This window comes from Oncorhynchus keta, chromosome 23, assembly GCF_023373465.1.
Source record: "Oncorhynchus keta strain PuntledgeMale-10-30-2019 chromosome 23, Oket_V2, whole genome shotgun sequence".
Taxonomy (NCBI): Eukaryota; Metazoa; Chordata; class Actinopteri; order Salmoniformes; family Salmonidae; genus Oncorhynchus; species Oncorhynchus keta.
Genome location: NC_068443.1, coordinates 16,545,600 through 16,566,272, shown reverse-complemented (window position 1 = coordinate 16,566,272; position 20,673 = coordinate 16,545,600). Strand labels below are relative to the sequence as shown.

Below are 20,673 nucleotides of genomic sequence, written 5' to 3'. Positions count from 1 at the left end.
AAGACAGTAGTTTTGGAATTGTTCGTTAGATTACTTGTTGGTTATCACTGCATTGTCGGAACTAGAAGCACAAGCATTTCGCTACACTCGCATTAACATCTGCTAACCATGTGTATGTGACAAATAAAATTTGATTTGATTTGACCTATCGATGTTATATTGAGCTGGGTGTATGGAATATGAATGACAGTCATCCAATATGCTGTAATAGAAATAAGCCATGTTCATAAAAAAAAACGTCCTCCCTTATCTTAAAAGTTACCGACAGCCACTGGCCTACAGAGGCTGACTGGGCACCATTTTCCCAACATCTCTGCGAAGGTCATCAACTAAATTAACCGTGCCCATTCATGCCAAGGCAGAAGGGAAAGCCCCATGTTAAAGTGGGAGGTTTTAGTAGTTTCCAGCAAAGGCTTCGAGAGGGACTCTCAAACTACCACATCTGTAGCTGTGTGAGAGAGGAATCAACATATCACAAGGACAAGTTTGGGGGAGATGCAAAGAACTAGATAAAACGTTGAGTACTGCGGACAAAGATAAACAAGTAGGTCGATTATAGTTAGAGTGGAAATTGAGCGTTAAAACGTTGGGATGCCAAATCGTTGATGCAACCCGTCGCACCTCTTTCTTTAATTAAGTTAATCTTTAGAAGCAAGCTACGTTGAATATGTATATTTTCGACATAGGATGCAAGTGATAATAATATTTTTGACACCTTATTTTGCATTTGGAAGCATTTTTCCTATATGTGTAGTCTAGTAGGCTCTTGAAATTTGTTGACAAATACCTACTTGAAGAATCAGGCAAAAGTCATAGAGGGCAAAACCGGCTTTTTGGACGGGTGTCGTGGAATGGCACTCTGGATAGAGGCGTTTGCCCAACTGCTGTTTCTTGTGTTGGCATGGGACCCGAGCGCACAAGGAGCGGCAACACAAGATATAAAACACGAGGTGAGTGGTCAAAGAACAAATAACAACGGGAGATGTTGCCTTATTGAAAATGTATGCATGCATGTATGACTCACTTTGGACAAAAGTTCTGCCAAATGGCATATATTATTATTAAATATATGCAACAAATATGCATTATTTAAACAATTTGCATTATGATGATTTAATCTGTTATAAAGCAATAGTCCCTACTGTTAAAAAAGTGGAAATAATTTCCCAAGTCTGGGATGCCAAACTGTAGGTAAAACTACGCCTGTGACTATATCGAGTGCAGCTACGACCGGAAGATACTTTTCGTAGTAGGTTAGGGTAGCATTTTAGCTAACCTTAAACCTTTTCCTAAACTTTATCTAATTATCCTAACCTGCTGCCTAAATTATCCTCGCCTGTTACGAAAAAGTCACTTCCGATCGAAGTTGTATTGCACATATTCATAACCTAGGCTTACTTCCAATGTCATTTACACAAAATGTACAGTCATTACCAACTACATTGAAATTCAATCATAAAAATGTACAGATGAATATAATTTAGTGGTGTAGGTAAAGACAAATATTGTGTTCTTATTTACTTGGTTTCAGATACATCAAACATTTGACAAATATAATTCCGTTTGAACTGTTCTGGGAAGAATTCTTTGGAAATAACTTGTCTGACATGTTTATTGTTACGCCTCTTGTCCCACAAACACCAGCCACCTATGTATACGTATGGTAGGCAAGGAGATACATCAGAATATAATAGTATCCCTTTCATGATTGTACAATTTCAAAAGCTTAATAATAATAATAATAATATATGGTTTACTTCCGCAATCTTTGAGTGCGGTCGAGGATATCCAAGATTACAGTTTACAGTAAAACTGGGTGGATGTGGAATTGATCTGACCTCAGCCAAAGGAAGCAGGCCACAATGGTGATCGCTTGCATGACAACAGGAATTCTGAGGCTGCAAAATAAGATGAGATGAGAAAAGAAAAAGACAAGAAGGCGGCAAATGGGAGAAATACCATGGTCTCTGTATTGTGGTCAGGTACAGAGGCACTTTCTGAAAGGAGAGGGGATTTAGAGTTGCGCTATAGTTGCAGTATAGAATCCAAGTTCAAAGAGATGCAGACATAATTGTTGACATCTGTCCTGAGTTAGGGTTGAACTGGGGGAGGGGAGTTTTAAGGGCTGCCTCTGAGGATATGATAGTCTGGTGTTCAGCAGTGGAGGAGGACTCGCCTGTTTCGACGACAGGAAGTTACCATGATGTTAAACCCTTATGCACCCCACCCTCTGCCATTTAGGACAGTGCAGTCAGCTAGATCATGTCCCAGGAAGCTCTGACTTCATCACTGCCCTTTTGATGTTTTTAATCTGACTGCTGGTGCATTAACTGTAATCTTAGCGTAATGTAGGTGCCTGGATTGTATTTCCAGCTGTGCAAATGTAAAGAATAATTGAACTACACTTGACCTAGATTAGACTGCAAATTTAGCAGAAAGCAGGCTACTAGGTGAGGGAACTGAAGCACTGATAGTGTTTGTTTGTCATTTAGACAGACTGCTTTTTGCTGCTTCTCCTTTACATGCTTTGGGGTAAATCACCAACAAACCACATAATACTACTGGTAAAATGAGTCCCTCAAACAGACTCTTACAATGCTTGGCCATCATTTTGCACCAGAACACTCACTAGCTTACACATTAGGTATTGAGAGAGTGATAATACCCAAAATGAACGGTAAATCAAGACCAGCAGTTTGGACTGGGCTCAAAGCAGCTGTGTGAAGACCATAGTACCAGTCATGGAAGGTAGGCAGGTGTGTCATATCCTGTGGCCACAGGGAGAGATAGGAAGTGGGCATGGGATTTCCTATTTTCTTGAATTAGTCTCACGGCAGCCTGACCATGACAACACATACAGTGACTGACACAGAGATGGAGGGGGGAGGGGGAGAAAGGGATGAGTGTTAGTCAGTACAAAGAGGGAACCAGTCTCAAGGAAATGTGAATGAGTGGGAGATGACTAAATGCCAAAGGAAGGAAAGAGAGAAAAAGAGGGAAGGGGTACTACCCACATGAAAAGGAACCGAAAATAAGTCATTGTGATGATGCAATTTGGGAACAAAGTGGTTTAGGTTTATGAATGATGTAATTAGGCAATACACAGTGTGACAGGATGTTACTCATAGGCCACATACACTTAGTAGACATCTGCAAGCAGCACTGCTGGGTAGTAACATGGCAACAACTCTACATCCCAGTTTCCTGACCACACAACCTGACCAGGAAATACTCAGGGTCTTAGTTATAACCTTCTCATAATGATAACGTAATTAAGTATATTAGACTGACCTTCTTGTTTTCCTTTTGAGAAGAGGATTCTCTTTTATTAAGATATGCAGACAAATTGGCTAATGCTCAAATGACTTTGGCATCAGTGGGATGTTTTAAAAATGTTACTTCTTATACAGTTGAAGTCGGAAGTTTCCATACAATTTAGCCAAATACATTTAAACTCCGTTTTTCACAGTTCCTGAAATTTAATCCTCATAAAAATTCACTGTCTTAGGTCAGTTAGGATCACCACTTTATTTTAAGAATGTGAAATGTCAGAATAATTGTATAGAGAATTATTTATTTCAGCTTTTCTTTATTTCATCACATTCCCAGTGGGTCAGAAGTGTACATACACTCAATTAGTATTTGGTAGCATTGCCTTTAAGTGGTTTAACTTGAGTCAAACGTTTCGTGTAGCCTTCCACAAGCTTCACACAATAAGTTGGGTGAATTTTGGCCCATTCCTCCTGACAGAGCTGGTGTAACTGAGTCAGGTTTGTAGGCATCCTTGCTCGCACACGCTTTTTCAGTTCTGCCCACACATTTTCTATAGGATTGAGGTCAGGGCTTTGTGATGGCCACTCCAATACCTTGACTTTGTTGTCCTTAAGCCATTTTGCCACAACCTTGGAAGTATGCTTGGGGTCCATTTGGAAGACCCATTTGCGACCAAGCTTTAACTTCCTGACTGATTTCTTGAGATGTTGCTTCAATATATCCACATCATTTTCCTACCTCATGATGTCATCTATTTTGTAAAGTACACCAGTTTCTCCTGCAGCAAAGCACCCCCACAACATGATGCAGCCACCCCCGTGCTTCACGGTTGGGATGGTGTTCTTGGGCTTGCAAGCATCCCCCTTTTTCCTCCAAACATAACGATGGTCAGAGGACATTTCTCCCCAAAATATGATCTTTGTTCCCATGTGCAGTTGCAATCCGTAGTCTGGCTTTTTTAAGGTGGTTTTAGAGCAGTGGCTTCTTCATTGCTGAGTGGCCTTTCAGGTTATGGACTGGTAGGACTGGTTTTACTGTGGATATAGATACTTTTGTACCTGTTTCCTCCAGCATCTTAACAAGGTCCTTTGCTGTTGTTCTGGGATTGATTTGCACTTTTCACACCAAAGTAAGTTCATCTCTAGGAGACACAGCGCGTCTCCTTCCTGAGCGGTATGACGGCTGCGTGGTCCCATGGTGTTTATACTTGCACACTATTGTATGTACAGATGAGAGTGGTACCTTCAGGCGTTTGGAAATTGCTCCCAAGGATGAACCAGACTTGTGGAGGTCTACAATTTATTTTCTGAGGTCTTGGCTGATTTCTTTTGATTTTCCCATGATGTCAAGCAAGGAGGCCCTGAGTTTGAAGGTAGGCCTTGGAATACATCCACAGGTTCACCTCTAATTGACTCAAATGATGTCAATTAGCCTATCAGAAGCTTCTAAGCCATGACATCATTTTCTGAATTTTCCAAGCTGTTTAAAGGCACAGTCAACTTAGTGTATGTAAACTTCTGACCCACTGGAATTGTGATACAGTGAATTATAAGTGAAATAATCTGTCTGTAAAAAATTGTTAAAAAAATACTTGTGTCATGAACAAAGTATATGTCCTAACTGACTTGCCAAAACTATAGTTAGTTTACAATACATTTTTGGAGTGGTTGAAAAACGAGTTTTAATGACTCCAACTTTAGTGTATGTAAACTTCTGACTTCAACTGTATATATAATAACAATATATGCCATTTAGCAGACAATTTTATCGTAAGGAACTTACAGTCATTTTACATATTGGGGGTGGTGGGAATTGAAACCACTACCGCTGACGTTACAAGTGCCATGCTCTATCAACTGAGCTGCTTCTTTTGCTCAGTCTTGTTGATGCTGGCTAGAGGACTGTTTGCATAGACAGCTGGAATCCCATACACATTATGTGCATGTAGAGACGAGTCAGAGGTCAGGGAGGTTTATCAGTAATAGCCACATAGAATATTTATGACGATAATGTTGTAACACCACCCAGACACATTTATGTTTATTGATTCTTATGATATACACTACATTACCAAAAGTATGTGGACACCTGCTCGTCGAACATCTCATGACAAAATCATGGGCATTAATATGGCGATGGTCTAGCTTGCAGTCGGCGTTCCAATTCATCCCAAAGGTGTTCGATGGGGTTCGGGTCAGGACTAGAATGTCATTGTATGCTGTATCGTTAAGATCTCCCTTCACTGGAACTAAGTGGTGTAGCTCGAACCATGAAAAACACCCCCAGACCATTATTCCTCCTCCACCAAACTTACAGTTGGGGCAGGTAGCGTTCTCCTGGCAACCGCCAAACCCAGATTCGTCTGTCAGATTGCCAGATGGTGAAGCGTGATTCATCACTCCAAAGAACGTGTTTCCACTGCTCCAGAGTCCAATGTGACAAGCTTTATACCACTTCAGCCGATGCTTGGCATTGCGCATGGTGATCTTAGGCTGCTCGATCATGGAAACACATTTCATGAAGCTCCCAACAAACAGGTCTTGTGCTAACGTTGCTTCCAGAGGCAGTTTGGAAATCGGTAGTGAGTGTTGTAACTGAGGACAGACTATTTTTTTACGCTCTACGCACTTCAGCACTCGGCAGTCTCGTTCTGTGAGCTTGTGTGGCTTACCACTTCGCAGCTGAGCAGTTGTTGCTCCTAGATGTTTGCACTTCACAATAACAGCACTTACAGTTGACTGGGGCAGCTCTAGCAGAGCAGAGATTTGACAAACTGACTTGTTGGAAAGGTGGCATCCTATGACAGTGCCACGTAAAAAGTCACTGAGCTCTTCAGCAAGGCCATTCTACTGCCAATGTTTGTCTATGGAGATTGCATGGCGGTGTGCTCGATTTTATACACCTGTCAGCAATGGGTGTGGCTGAAATAGCCGAATCCACAAATTTGAAGGGGTATCCACATATTTTGACCATGTAGTGTATGTGTGTGTTGTGATTTGTAATACTGTGTGCTGTGGCTCCTAAGCCAAGTGTCCAGATCATTGTGTATCTAGCTATAAGCTATGAGGCTTCTTTCTCATGCTCTGTTGTTGTGTTTGTTGGTAGTCATTGTGACACATTAAGTGGATCAGTAATCTGGAGAACCGAGCCAAATTTCATGTAAGTCTTTTTAAGGTCAGGGAAGTCATATCCTTGCCTCTAAAAAGCCTAGGGCTATTCATTTATTACTTCGTTCATGGAAAATGTCTATATACTAGGTCTTACTCACTCAACTAACTAAAGCAAATAAAGGGACCACTATAACTGCCCACTGCCCACTCACTCTCTAGGCTTCAGTGATCAAAACGACAAGAGTTAGGAGTAGTATACCCTTAATTAAAGACTATTCTTTGTGGACCCACCAATGGGACCATGGATGGGAGGAGTGGGACTCACTAGGCTTATCATTGAAACAAGTATTCAGTGTTGATCAATGGCTCTCTCGCTCATGCATCCATTTTAAATACAGTTTAACAACAACACACACTATGAAAGACCTAGATAGAAGACTATAATGAAAGGTATAGTGGCCTCAGAAAGAGCAGCTGTGGCCTTATGTCAAGCATAGAATTGAATCTTGTCCTAAAACAAACTATTCATCTAAGACATGTCCTCACACCTCCATTATATTTCTATTATCATAATCCATTAGAAAGACCTCTTTCACATATTAAGTCTTAACACAGAGAGCAGGGTCTCCCCGAGAGAGATTAGTCCCCTCCATTCCAAGCACGCCTACGTGTCTAGAGAATTTTGAGTAATCAATATGACAGATATTGACACATTCAATACCACCTTGCACACTCTTGCCTGCATCTAGCTGATCTAGGGTGTAATCATTAGTCAAACAGTTGCAAATGAGAAATTCTGGTATGTTTATCCCTGTTTTGTTCTGTTTGCTTCTGTTTAAGAAAAACGTTTTTCAACAGAATTAGCGGAATTAATACACCCCTGATCACACAGCATGATCACTTTGCTCGTTGTATATATAATTCCTTCTCGCAACTATCTGTGTGCGCTCCTCCTCACCCCTTTTCCCTTTGCTTGTGGACTTCAGTGCAGAACACATCAGCTGTCTGTGACCAGGCGAGAACCTTTCCAGGCCAAACCTTCATATCGTGACCGCTGACCGCTACACACATCCTACAGCATTGTCACGTCATAGTCTAGAGCGTCATAGTCTAGAGCTACTAGAACTAACACGTTAGTAAAGCCGCTACAATCAAGCAGTTCAGTCAATGCAGTTTAGCTGTTACACCAGCGGGCCACTGTCGTAATCAATTAATAAAGCCAAAAGCTTACCCTGACTTGGAAAAGTTCTAGTTTTGCATAGTCATAGGCAGCTAACTAACATAGCATCCCTCTCTGTTTGAGCCGGGTGTTTGAGTAAGCTAAACTAGCTAGCTGCATTTGCTAGCTAAGTGAATGTTGAAAAAACTACAACCTAATATACCTCTCTCTCTCTCTCTCTCTGAAAAAAATATATACTTTGAAATATAGTTAGCTCTCTCTCTCTCTTGTCTCTCCTTCATTTTTAAATAAATACATTTGTTCAAAACTATTAAACTGTTGTCTTTCTCTCTCTTTAAGTCAACAACTGTCCACATTTTATGCACTGCAGTGCTAGCTAGCTGTAGCTTATGCTTTCAGTACTGGATTAATTCTCTGGTCCTTTGATTGGGTGGACAACATGTCAGTTCATGCTGCAAGAACTCTGATAGGTTGGAGGACGTCCTCCGGATGTTTAAATCCAATTTTATTGGTCACATACACATATTTAGCAGATGTTATTGGTCACATACACATATTTAGCAGATGTTATTGGTCTCATACATGTATTTAGCAGATGTTATTGGTCACATACATATTCCGTATTTAGCAGAAGTTATTGGTCACATACATATTCTGTATTTAGCAGATGTTATTGGTCGCGTACATATTCTGTATTTAGCAGATGTTATTGGTCGCGTACATATTCTGTATTTAGCAGATGTTATTGGTCGCGTACATATTCTGTATTTAGCAGATGTTATTGGTCGCGTACATATTCTGTATTTAGCAGATGTTATTGGTCGCGTACATATTCTGTATTTAGCAGATGTTATTGGTCACATACATATTCCGTATTTAGCAGAAGTTATTGGTCACATACATGTATTTAGCAGATGTTATTGGTCACATACACATACAGTGCCTTGCGAAAGTATTCGGCCCCCTTGAACTTTGCGACCTTTTGCCACATTTCAGGCTTCAAACATAAAGATATAAAACTGTATTTTTTTGTGAAGAATCAACAACAAGTGGGACACAATCATGAAGTGGAACAACATTTATTGGATATTTCAAACTTTTTTAACAAACCAAAAACTGAAAAATTGGGCGTGCAAAATTATTCAGCCCCCTTAAGTTAATACTTTGTAGCGCCACCTTTTGCTGTGATTACAGCTGTAAGTCGCTTGGGGTATGTCTCTATCAGTTTTGCACATCGAGAGACTGAAATTTTTTCCCATTCCTCCTTGCAAAACAGCTCGAGCTCAGTGAGGTTGGATGGAGAGCATTTGTGAACAGCAGTTTTCAGTTCTTTCCACAGATTCTCGATTGGATTCAGGTCTGGACTTTGACTTGGCCATTCTAACACCTGGATATGTTTATTTTTGAACCATTCCATTGTAGATTTTGCTTTATGTTTTGGATCATTGTCTTGTTGGAAGACAAATATCCGTCCCATCAGGTTTTCTTCCAGAATGGTCCTGTATTTGGCTCCATCCATCTTCCCATCAATTTTAACCATCTTCCCTGTCCCTGCTGAAGAAAAACAGGCCCAAACCATGATGCTGCCACCACCATGTTTGACAGTGGGGATGGTGTGTTCAGGGTGATGAGCTGTGTTGCTTTTACGCCAAACATAACGTTTTGCATTGTTGCCAAAAAGTTCAATTTTGGTTTCATCTGACCAGAGCACCTTCTTCCACATGTTTGGTGTGTCTCCCAGGTGACTTGTGGCAAACTTTAAACGACACTTTTTATGGATATCTTTAAGAAATGGCTTTCTTCTTGCCACTCTTCCATAAAGGCCAGATTTGTGCAATATACGACTGATTGTTGTCCTATGGACAGAGTCTCCCACCTTAGCTGTAGATCTCTGCAGTTCATCCAGAGTGATCATGGGCCTCTTGGCTGCATCTCTGATCAGTCTTCTCCTTGTATGAGCTGAAAGTTAAGAGGGACGGCCAGGTCTTGGTAGATTTGCAGTGGTCTGATACTCCTTCCATTTCAATATTATCGCTTGCACAGTGCTCCTTGGGATGTTTAAAGCTTGGGAAATCTTTTTGTATCCAAATCCGGCTTTAAACTTCTTCACAACAGTATCTCGGACCTGCCTGGTGTGTTCCTTGTTCTTCATGATGCTCTCTGCGACCTCTGAGACTATCACAGTGCAGGTGCATTTATACGGAGACTTGATTACACACAGGTGGATTGTATTTATCATCATTAGTCATTTAGGTCAACATTGGATCATTCAGAGATCCTCACCGAACTTCTGGAGAGAGTTTGCTGCACTGAAAGTAAAGGGGCTGAATAATTTTGCACGCACAATTTTTCAGTTTTTGATTTGTTAAAAAAGTTTGAAATATCCAATAAATGTCGTTCCACTTCATGATTGTGTCCCACTTGTTGTTGATTCGTCACAAAAAAATACAGTTTTATATCTTTATGTTTGAAGCCTGAAATGTGGCAAAAGTTCGCAAAGTTCAAGGGGGCCGAATACTTTCGCAAGGCACTGTATTTAGCTTTAAACTTCTTCACAACAGTATCTCGGACCTGCCTGGTGTGTTCCTTGTTCTTCATGATGCTCTCTGCGACCTCTGAGACTATCACAGTGCAGGTGCATTTATACGGAGACTTGATTACACACAGGTGGATTGTATTTATCATCATTAGTCATTTAGGTCAACATTGGATCATTCAGAGATCCTCACCGAACTTCTGGAGAGAGTTTGCTGCACTGAAAGTAAAGGGGCTGAATAATTTTGCACGCACAATTTTTCAGTTTTTGATTTGTTAAAAAAGTTTGAAATATCCAATAAATGTCGTTCCACTTCATGATTGTGTCCCACTTGTTGTTGATTCGTCACAAAAAAATACAGATTTATATCTTTATGTTTGAAGCCTGAAATGTGGCAAAAGTTCGCAAAGTTCAAGGGGGCCGAATACTTTCGCAAGGCACTGTATTTAGCAGATGTTATTGGTCACATACACATATTTAGCAGATGTTATTGGTCACATACACATATTTAGCAGATGTTATTGTGGGGTAGCGAAATGCTTGTGGTCCTAGCTCCAACAGTGCAGTAGTATCTAACAATTCACAATAATTCACAAATCTAAAATTAAAATAATGGAATAAAGAAATATATAAATATTAGGACGAGCAATGTCGGAGTGGCATTGACTAGCATATAGTAGAATACAGTATATACATATGAAATTAGTAAAGCCGTATGTAAACATTATTAAAGTGACTAGTGTTCCATTATTAAAGTGGTCAGAGATTCCATCTCTATGGAAAGAGGCAGCAGTCTCTAAGGTGCAGGGTTGAGTAGCCAGGTGGTAGCCGGCTTGTGATTGCTATTTAACAGTCGGTGGCCTTGAGATAGAAGCTGTATTTCAGTCTTTTGGTCCCAGCTGTATGCACCTGTACTGACCTCGCCTTCTGGATGGTAGCGGGGCGAACAGGCCGTGGCTCGTATGGTTGATGTCCTTGATTATCTTTTTGGCCTTCCTTTGACATTGGGTGCTGTAGTTGTCCTTGAGGGCAGGCAGTGTGCCCACGGTGAAGCGTTGGGCAGACCGTACCACCCTCTGGAGAGCCCTGCGGTTGCGGGAGGTGCAGCTGCCGTACCAGGTGGTGCAGTTGCCATACCAGGCAGTGATACAACCCGACAGGATGCTCTTAATTGTGCATCTGTAAAAGTTTCTGAGGGTCTTAGAGGCCAAGCCGAATTTCAGCTTGTCAAGTTGTCATAATTACTGTATAAGTCTATGGAAGGTGGTGAGAACCATGAGCCTTCTAGGTTTTGTATTGAAGTCGATGTACCCAGAGGAGGACGGAAGCTAGCTGTCCTCCGGCTATACCATGTTGCTACCCTACAGAGTGTTGCTGAGGCTACTGTAGACCTTCATTGCAAAACATTGTGTTTTCATAAATTATTTGGTGATGTGAATATATTTTGTATTGTTCTAAAAATGAGAACTTGTTTAATGTTTCACAATTTTTATTTATATGAAATTCACTGAGGAGCTGAAATGGCATCATTACTAGTTAATTAAAAGTGTTGTTATGTTCTTTATGTTCCTGGAACATGGACACCAACCTAACAGGAAGTTACATACACTATAGTAACGATGTACTGACTGTGCACAGGGTGTGGTTGTTCACAATAATTTACCCTCAGGCCTTTGGGTTTTCCATATTAGAAAAGAGAGGGAGAGGGGAAGGAGGAGTGGGGAGAGAAGAGGACAGAGAGACGGGTAGGGGGGAGAGGTTTAGACTTTGAGGTTTGGATGGGATCATAGAGAAATTCCCAGTAAAATGACTGACTGACTGACTGTGCTGTTTCAATAGAGACTGACATTAATGCAACTGAAGAGGTTAGTCTACTTTTGTGAAGAACTAAATAGTTGAAGGTCAAACATACAATCAAACAAATTGTATTTAGAGTTGTGAAAAACACTTCCTGGCTGTGTGCTAGCTTATTGACAATGTTCAAGTCAGGATGTGTTCGGTAAAGAATATCAGAGAAGTATCAGCTTTCACTACCTCCAACTCCTGTTTGGGGGAGAAAGGGCAGAGCTGAAACTGTGTGGGAGCGGTTTGGGACCCAGCCACTGGTTCTGCTCCAAATAGAGAGAGGGAGGCACCAGAGTTTAATAAGTTTCCAGGGGAAAGTAAGGTCAGATATATAATAATTTGGCAACTTCTCTAGTGCAGCCAGACACTGTAATCTTACAAGAACAAGCCTGGAAAGCGAGGCCACCCTAGACCTATAGGGATGTAAGGACACCCCTTACTGCAGAGGCCCGACTGGAATAAAAAATCTCATAAACAATTATGACATATATCTGGAGCATGGTCTCAATGAAAAACGATACCTCTGTAGTCCTATAGAGACCATGTTTGCCATGTACACACAAACACAATGAAAAAGACACCAGAGTACTATAGTTCGTAACTTACAATGTGGAAATATTTTACCAACAGAGTGTTTTCAGTTTCACTGTTCAGTCTTTGTCTACCAGGATTTAGAATTTTCCCTACAAGGGCTTTAGTGAAATCTGAGCTGTCTTTGTGGGTGCCATTTTGCCCTGGTTTGGTTTCAGTACATCAGTACATCAGAGTCCCATTGGGCTGGCTGGACACAGTCACTGAAGAGTAGTGTTGATGTTTGAATACTTTTATACTTACCCATTGGAATGACCAGCACCTGTTTGTGGACATTGTGCTTCTCCTGCAAGCCAAAACATATGAAAACCTAAATTAGAGCTTATTCGTTATTTATGTCATTGTGAAATGTATATCAACACCAGAGCCCACTCTGTCTTATTTGAAGACATTCAACAGATGTTGATTTATTCATAGTATATTAATTCTTCACGCATTTGAGACATGTTGTAACAGTACAACCTCCATGTTTCAGGTGTGGTTGCAGCAATATGGCTACCTGCCGCCAGGTGACCTGCGGACACATGCTGCCCGCTCCCCTTACTCCATCACCACGGCCATCACAGCCATGCAGAGATTCTACGGCCTGACCATCACCGGCTCTATCGACAATAACACTTTAGAGTGAGTCCCTTTCATGCTAAACTGTTGCAGGTTCAGTACCATATTACCCTGTTTGTTAGAGTTTCTTCTGGTCAGGTCATGTGGCAAGGAAAACGCATGGTCTTACCTGTGTGAACTCACTGATTCAAAGATAAATTAATCAATGACCTGTTTCCAAGATAGAGATTCTAATGGGCATTGTGTGACCGGTCCCTGAATTGTGTTTGCCAGGGCGATGAAGCGGCCGCGCTGTGGAGTTCCAGACAAGTTTGGCACTGTGCTGAAGAGCAACCTAAGAAAGAAGCGCTATGCTATCCAGGGCCTGAAATGGGACAAGACCGATCTCACCTATTGGTAGGTTAGCCCTCCAACTCTAAGTGCATGTGTCGGGTAAAAATGAAAAGAACCCCCACAACCCATATGGTGAAGTCATGTCAAGTCATACTGTAAATTCCCCTCATCTCAACCAGATTTTCAGAAATTCCCCAGTGACTTAATATACCAAGTAAAGTGTATCACCGTTTCCTCTCTTATTCCCCCTGTCTCCATCTTCCTCCTTTCACAAACTGTTCTCTTCTCTCTCTCTAATGGTGCCCCCTCTCTCCATCTCTCAGTATACAGAACTACACCCCTAAGGTGGGGGAATATGAGACCAATGAGGCTATCAGGAAGGCCTTCAAGGTGTGGGAGAATGTGACCCCTCTACGCTTCAGGGAGATCCCCTACAGTCACATACGGGACAGGGTGGTGGACATGGCAGACATCATGCTCTTCTTCGGTGAGGGTTTCCATGGTGATGCCAGTCCCTTCGATGGCGAGGGGGGCTTCTTGGCACACGCCTACTTCCCCGGTAACGGCATAGGGGGAGACACTCACTTTGACTCTGCAGAGCCCTGGACGGTCGGCAACAGTGATCTGTCAGGTGAGTGACCTTGAGTGTTTGGAAGAGGAACGTTATGACGGGAATTCATGTTTGATTCCTGATGTCAGGAAAACCAGTTTAACCTGTTGGGAGTTACCATGCTCCCCGGGCAGTTGTGAGCAGCAGGCCATAAAACACACCATCAACAGGCCCCAACGTGTTTGTGTTTTGAACTTATCTCCAGGGCATGTTTGTGTGGGGGAGATGAATGATCTCCAGATTTTTTTAGTTTTTAGTTTTGATGGTGAGAGAGAGGCCTGCTATTTAAAACCATAGTAATAGGGTGTCAATACTTTAGATGTTTCTAGTCAGTTACATTTGAATGGTGCTTTTGCTATACATGCATAAGCTATTGTTATACAAGATTGAATTTCATGGGACAATTTAATGTGATGGTGATGACATGGTACCTTCTTTCTCAGATACTGTGTTATGGTATTCGCATGGTTCTGTTGGTCTTAGGCAATGATGTGTTCCTGGTGTCGGTACATGAGCTGGGTCATGCTCTTGGCCTGGAGCACTCCAACGACCCCTCTGCCATCATGGCTCCATTCTACCAGTGGATGGACACTGAGAACTTCCAGCTGCCTGAAGATGACCTCAGGGGAATACAGCAAATCTATGGTGAGCAAAGGCTAAGAGAAAATGCTTTATCATTCATTATCATTACTGATAATACTGTTGTTCTACTGTATCTAGGCTGTAACTAGGGCCCAGAGTTTATTTTTATCAGATCACAAAAAAAGGGCCTATGTAATGATAGTAGTAAAGGATAACATTGGATTACATCTCCCGCTACCCTGCAGGGGGTAGATCAGGTGGTGGCCCTCGCCCTCCTCCACCTAACCCACGCTCCCCTCACCACCCACCCAAACCCACTCACACCCCATACAACCCTGGCTTTGGTCCTGACATCTGTGAGGGACACTTTGACACCATCGCCATCCTCAGAGGAGAAATGTTTGTGTTCAAGGTACTTAATTACATATATGTATAGCTGAAATCAGCTTTGTTGTTGTGTGTATATACAGTGGGGCAAAAAAGTATTTAGTCAGCCACCAATTGTGCAAGTTCTCCCGCTTAAAAAGATGAGAGAGGCCTGTAATTTTCATCATAGGTACACTTCAACTATGACAGAAAATCACATTGTAGGATTTTTAATGAATTTATTTGCAAATTATGGTGGAAAATAACTATTTGGTCACCTACAAACAAGCAAGATTTCTGGCTCTCACAGACCTGTAACTTCTTCTTTAAGAGGCTCCTCTGTCCTCCACTCGTTACCTGTATTAATGGCACCTGTTTGAACTTGTTATCAGTATAAAAGACACCTGTCCACAACCTCAAACAGTCACACTTCAAACTCCACTATGGCCAAGACCAAAGAGCTGTCAAAGGACACCAGAAACAAAATTGTAGACATGCACCAGGCTGGGAAGACTGAATCTGCAATAGGTAAGCAGCTTGGTTTGAAGAAATCAACTGTGGGAGCAATTATTAGGAAATGGAAGACATACAAGACCACTGATAATCTCCCTCGATCTGGGGCTCCATGCAAAATCTCACCCCGTGGGGTCAAAATGATCACAAGAGCGGTGAGCAAAAATCCCAGAACCACACAGGGGGACCTAGTGAATGACCTGCAGAGGGCTGGGACCAAAGTAACAAAGCCTACCATCGGTAACACACTACGCCGCCAGGGACTCAAATCCTGCGGTGCAAGACGTGTCCCCCTGCTTAAGCCAGTACATGTCCAGGCCCGTCTGAAGTTTGCTAGAGAGCATTTGGATGATCCAGAAGAAGATTGGGAGAATGTCATATGGTCAGATGAAGCCAAAATATATAATATAATTTACTTTTTGGTAAAAAGTCAACTCGTCGTGTTTGGAGGACAAAGAATGCTGAGTTGCATCCAAAGAACACCATACCTACTGTGAAGCATGGGGGTGGAAACATTATGCTTTGGGGCTGTTTTTCTGCAAAGGGACCAGGACGACTGATCCGTGTAAAGGAAAGAATTAATGGGGCCATGTATCGTGAGATTTTGAGTGAAAACTTTCTTCCATCAGCAAGGGCATTGAAGTTGAAACATGGCTGGGTCTTTCAGCATGACAATGATCCCAAACACACCGCCCGGGCAACGAAGGAGTGGCTTCGTAAGAAGCATTTCAAGGTCCTGGAGTGGCCTAGCCAGTCTCCAGATCTCAACCCCATAGAAAATCTTTGGAGGGAATTGAAAGTCCGTGTTGCCCAGTAACAGCCCCAAAATATCACTGCTCTAGAGGAGATCTGCATGGAGGAATGGGCCAAAATACCAGCAACAGTGTGTGAAAACCTTGTGAAGACTTACAGAAAAAGTTTGACCTCTGTCATTGCCAACAAAGGTATTGAGATAAACTTTTGTTATTGACCAAATACTTATTTTCCACCATCTGCAAATAAATTCATTAAAAATCCTACAATGTGATTTTCTGTGTACCTATGATGTGTACCTATGATGAAAATTACAGGCCTCTCTCATCTTTTTAAGTGGGAGAACTTGCACAATTGGTGGCTGACTAAATACTTTTTTGCCCCACTGTACATGTATATTTAGTTTGTAGAGGTATTAACCCTGTCTCTTTCTCTCCTTCAGGATAAGTGGTTCTGGAGAGTCCGTAACAACGCGGTTCTGGATGGGTACCCAATGCCAATAGGCCATTTCTGGAGGGGCCTGCCGTCAAACATCAATGCTGCTTATGAAAGGGATGATGGCAATTTTGTATTTTTCAAAGGTAAATTTGACTTTACTCTGTTAACATTACAACCTCTGTTAAGGTTCCGTCACAATATTTACATAGTCTACTATTCCCATTAAATTAGATATCATTACTGAGGAAAACCACTCATTCAGATTCTCTCTCTGACTCTGTGTAGGAGACAGGCACTGGGTTTTCAAGGAGTCTCTTCTGGAGGATGGCTACCCCAAGCCTCTGAAGGAGATTGGAAGTGGTCTACCCAAAGACAAAATAGACGCTGCTCTCTTCTACACCCCCACCGGCAAGACATACTTCTTCAGAGGACACAAGTCAGTCTTTTTGCATCTGATTGTCTCTGTGTCTTTGTTTAGGTCAACATTACATGACAGAGTGGAGTGGAGCGTACAAGACTAAAGAACGTTGAAAACATATTTCTCTGTCATGAATTGCCCTATTTGGCCATAAGATGATAGCAAATTTCCCAAATAAGTGGTTCTGACTTTTGAAATGGAGAACTAAAACCAGCAATGTGAAACACAGAAATGCTACAATGATACTATTCACTCACTGAATATCAGTTATCCGGCTGAACTCAAAAGGCCAAGCTAAGAGAACCAGAACGTCTGTCTCCGGCAGGTTTTGTCTTTCAGTGGCTCACTTATATCTCATAACCCAGAGCACACCAGCTGAGCAACCACATCTTTGGAAGAGTAATAGGCCTGTAGGTGTGAGGTCAGCACAGACCAGAGGTTTGGAGACATGCGGATGCACTGACGTTGAACTGAAACATGTCTATCTCTCCCCATGTTAGGTACTATCGATACAATGAGGACTCACGCTCTGTGGACCCTGAATACCCCAAACCCATCAGTGTGTGGCAGGGCGTCCCAGACAATATTAAAGCTGGCATCATGAGCAGAGACCAAGGTAACCATCCTGTGTGTTTTTGTGTACGTGCGTGTGGGTGCATGCACGCGTGCAATTGGTATTTTTTCTGTTTTAATCTAGAGGAAAAAAGTTATTCCAACTCTGGATTTATTTTGTTCATCTTTATCTCCACACTGTATTTGTCTCTCAGGACACACCTACTTCTACAAAGCCAATAAGTATTGGAAGTTCAACAACCAGAAGCTTCGTGTTGAGCCTGGATACCCCAAGTCTGCTCTTAAGGACTGGATGGGCTGTCCAGAGGAGGACCCCAAGACCGACGGAGGGAGAGGGGGTGGAGGACAAGACCGGGAAGACAGAAAGGACGATAGAGACGAGACGGAGGTGATCATCATCGAGGAGGAGGGAGGATCTGGCGGAGGGGCGGGCGTGGTGGCGGCGGTGGTGGTTCCCCTCATGCTGCTGGCGTGTGTGATCCTCACTCTGGGGGCACTGCTGTTCTTCCGCAGGTACGGCACCCCACGCCGTCTCCTCTACTGTCAACGCTCACTACTGGACAAGGTGTAGAGGGGAGGAGAGGGAGAGAGAAGGAACGAGAGGAGGTTGAAGAGTTGAGAGGGACTGTATAGGAGAGAAAAGAGCAAACAGAGGGAAATGCAAGTGGAGATGAGGGAGAAAAATTAGAGAACTAAAGTCAAAGGGATCTGTAGACTGTGAGCGAAGGTTAGCCAGAGCAAGATATATTTGTTAGCTTAGATATTCCTTACTGGGGCCAACTTAAATATGGAATAGATTCCTTTTGCTCTTTCACTCCCACTCTATTCCTCTATTTCTCCCCCCTCTTCTGTTCTCTCATTGTGGTTGTTGACGCCAGCTCATCGCTGTTTGTTTAGCCTTTTTAAATTTTGTTTTTCAGTTGCTGTTGTCAGTGTTTGTGTCCTGGTAAATTTCAGCTTTATTTGAACATAATTATGTGCAGTGCCTCCATCCATCCATTCCAGCACCTATTGTGTTAAAGAATACAACCAGCGTCATGTGATGTTCTGCTCCATGTTAGCAGAGGATGCTAGATTCTGTCAAAGCCATTCACCTATTAAGTGTTGCCTCATATACAGTATCTCAGTTATATCACATGAACTATGAACGGTCTGGAGAGAGAGGGGATAAACACTGAGTTTACCAAACATTAGGAACACCTTCCTAATATTGAGTTGCACCCTCCCCCCTTTGCCCTCAGAACAGACTCAATTCGTTGGGGAATAGACTACAAGGTGTCGAAAGCATTCCACAGGGATGCTGGCCCATGTTGACTCCAATGCTTCCCACAGTTGTGCCAATTTGTCTGGATGTCATTTGGGTAGAGGACCATTCTTGATACACACAGGAAACTGTTGAGCATTTTTTTTAAACAGCATTGTTGCAGTTCCTGACACAAACCGGTGCACCTGGCACCTACTATGGAGTTGGGGGGCCAGACCCTGGTTTCTACACAATGAGAACACTCTTTACAGCAAATACTGTTTGCTGTGAATTATTAGTATCTTTCATATGAATCTTAACCTTGTGACCCATTCTATACACCTGTGATTTGTCATGAACATCCAGAAGGATGGACTTAGTCCTGCTGGTTGGGCTCTCGCTGAATCACCTACGTGGGGCTCGTTGACAAGCTCCATTACTGCAATAATTCAATAATAAAGTTGACTTGTTTTGAAGAAATGTAAAAGTCTCTCCTTCTGATTATAATAATTCCACGACAGTCCTTAATATTCTTTAATGTCATGCAGTGTTTTAATGATTATTATAATGATTATTATTATTATTATTATTAATGATGTTGTCATTATTATTATGTCTAGTACTATTGTTTTTTGTTCTCCATGTATAGAATGTGTTTGTGTACATTGTCATTAAATGTCCTGCTGGACAGGGAACTACGTTTTGAAAGTGGCCTTAAATGTATATTTGATTTGAGGGAAAGGGAATGGGATGGGGATATTATTTTGTGAAACTTGATTGTTTTTCCATCTCAATGCAATAAATAGAAGATATGAAAATGACTCCTTTTTGTCATTCCACTTGTTTACAGTTCTCAAATCATGGTGCTGTTTTTATTTTTCAGGGACGCAAAAGTTTACTAGTATTTAGAACAATAATAATGATATTCATTTTTATAATTATAATAATTATAACTACTGTATTTAAAGTATTTGAATAAGATTGTGCCTGTATTTTTCACATTAATCCTTTAAATAAAATGTTTTTAAAAAATGCATAGTAATATGTGCTCTTTATTTTTGTTTCAGCACTAATTGGTCAGTCACAGACATACACAGGAATATACACTCAGAGGCACTCCTTAACAAATTACTTCATAAACAACTTACGCAAGTAAAATCCTAACTGAAGCTCAATATCACCCTGGTATTGTAATCATTCACCCTTACTGCTTACCTACTCTCCATATTACTCCACCTTACCATCGTACGGCAACTGGTCCCATACTCTCACTCTTGCTTTACCTCCAGGGTTCTTGCTCCCCAAAAGCTCCCCTCTCTTACTGGTGCTTGGCAACTGGCAGGCCTGAAACTGGGTCGGAAAACAAAGACTATGTCTAAGGATTAAATTAAAATAGGAATGAAGAGGATTGTGTAAACCCTATGGTGTTCATGGCTGTGTGTGTGTGTGTGTGTGTGTGTGTGTGTGTGTGTGTGTGTGTGTGTGTGTGTGTGTGTGTGTGTGTGTGTGTGTGTGTGTGTGTGTGTGTGTGTGTGTGTGTGTGTGTGTGTGTGTGTGTGTGTGTGTGTGTGTGTGTGTGTGTGTGTGTGTGTGTGTTATATGAGCCAATAGAGCTAGCAATCAAATCATGAAGCAACTGGCTAAGGCGTCTCCTAACAGCTTTTGACAAAAAACGGATTTGTGCATAAGAGAAAGAGAGAGAGAGGAAATCACTTTAGTTAACATATTCAATGTTATGATTAAAGCAT

The 20,673-nt window shown here is 41.9% G+C and overlaps 1 protein-coding gene across 1 annotated transcript; it reads left to right on the top strand.

The window, feature by feature from the left end:
* Positions 1 to 350: 350 nt before the first annotated feature.
* LOC118401873 (matrix metalloproteinase-14-like) lies at positions 351 to 19,959 on the top strand. The gene is made up of 10 exons (XM_035799516.2): positions 351 to 950; positions 13,011 to 13,159; positions 13,370 to 13,492; positions 13,753 to 14,060; positions 14,523 to 14,684; positions 14,867 to 15,033; positions 16,696 to 16,834; positions 16,977 to 17,127; positions 17,610 to 17,725; positions 17,877 to 19,959. Exons 1-10 carry the CDS (start codon positions 852 to 854, stop codon positions 18,251 to 18,253), a joined length of 1,791 nt encoding a protein of 596 aa, XP_035655409.1. The 5' UTR covers positions 351 to 851; the 3' UTR covers positions 18,254 to 19,959.
* Positions 19,960 to 20,673: the final 714 nt, after the last annotated feature.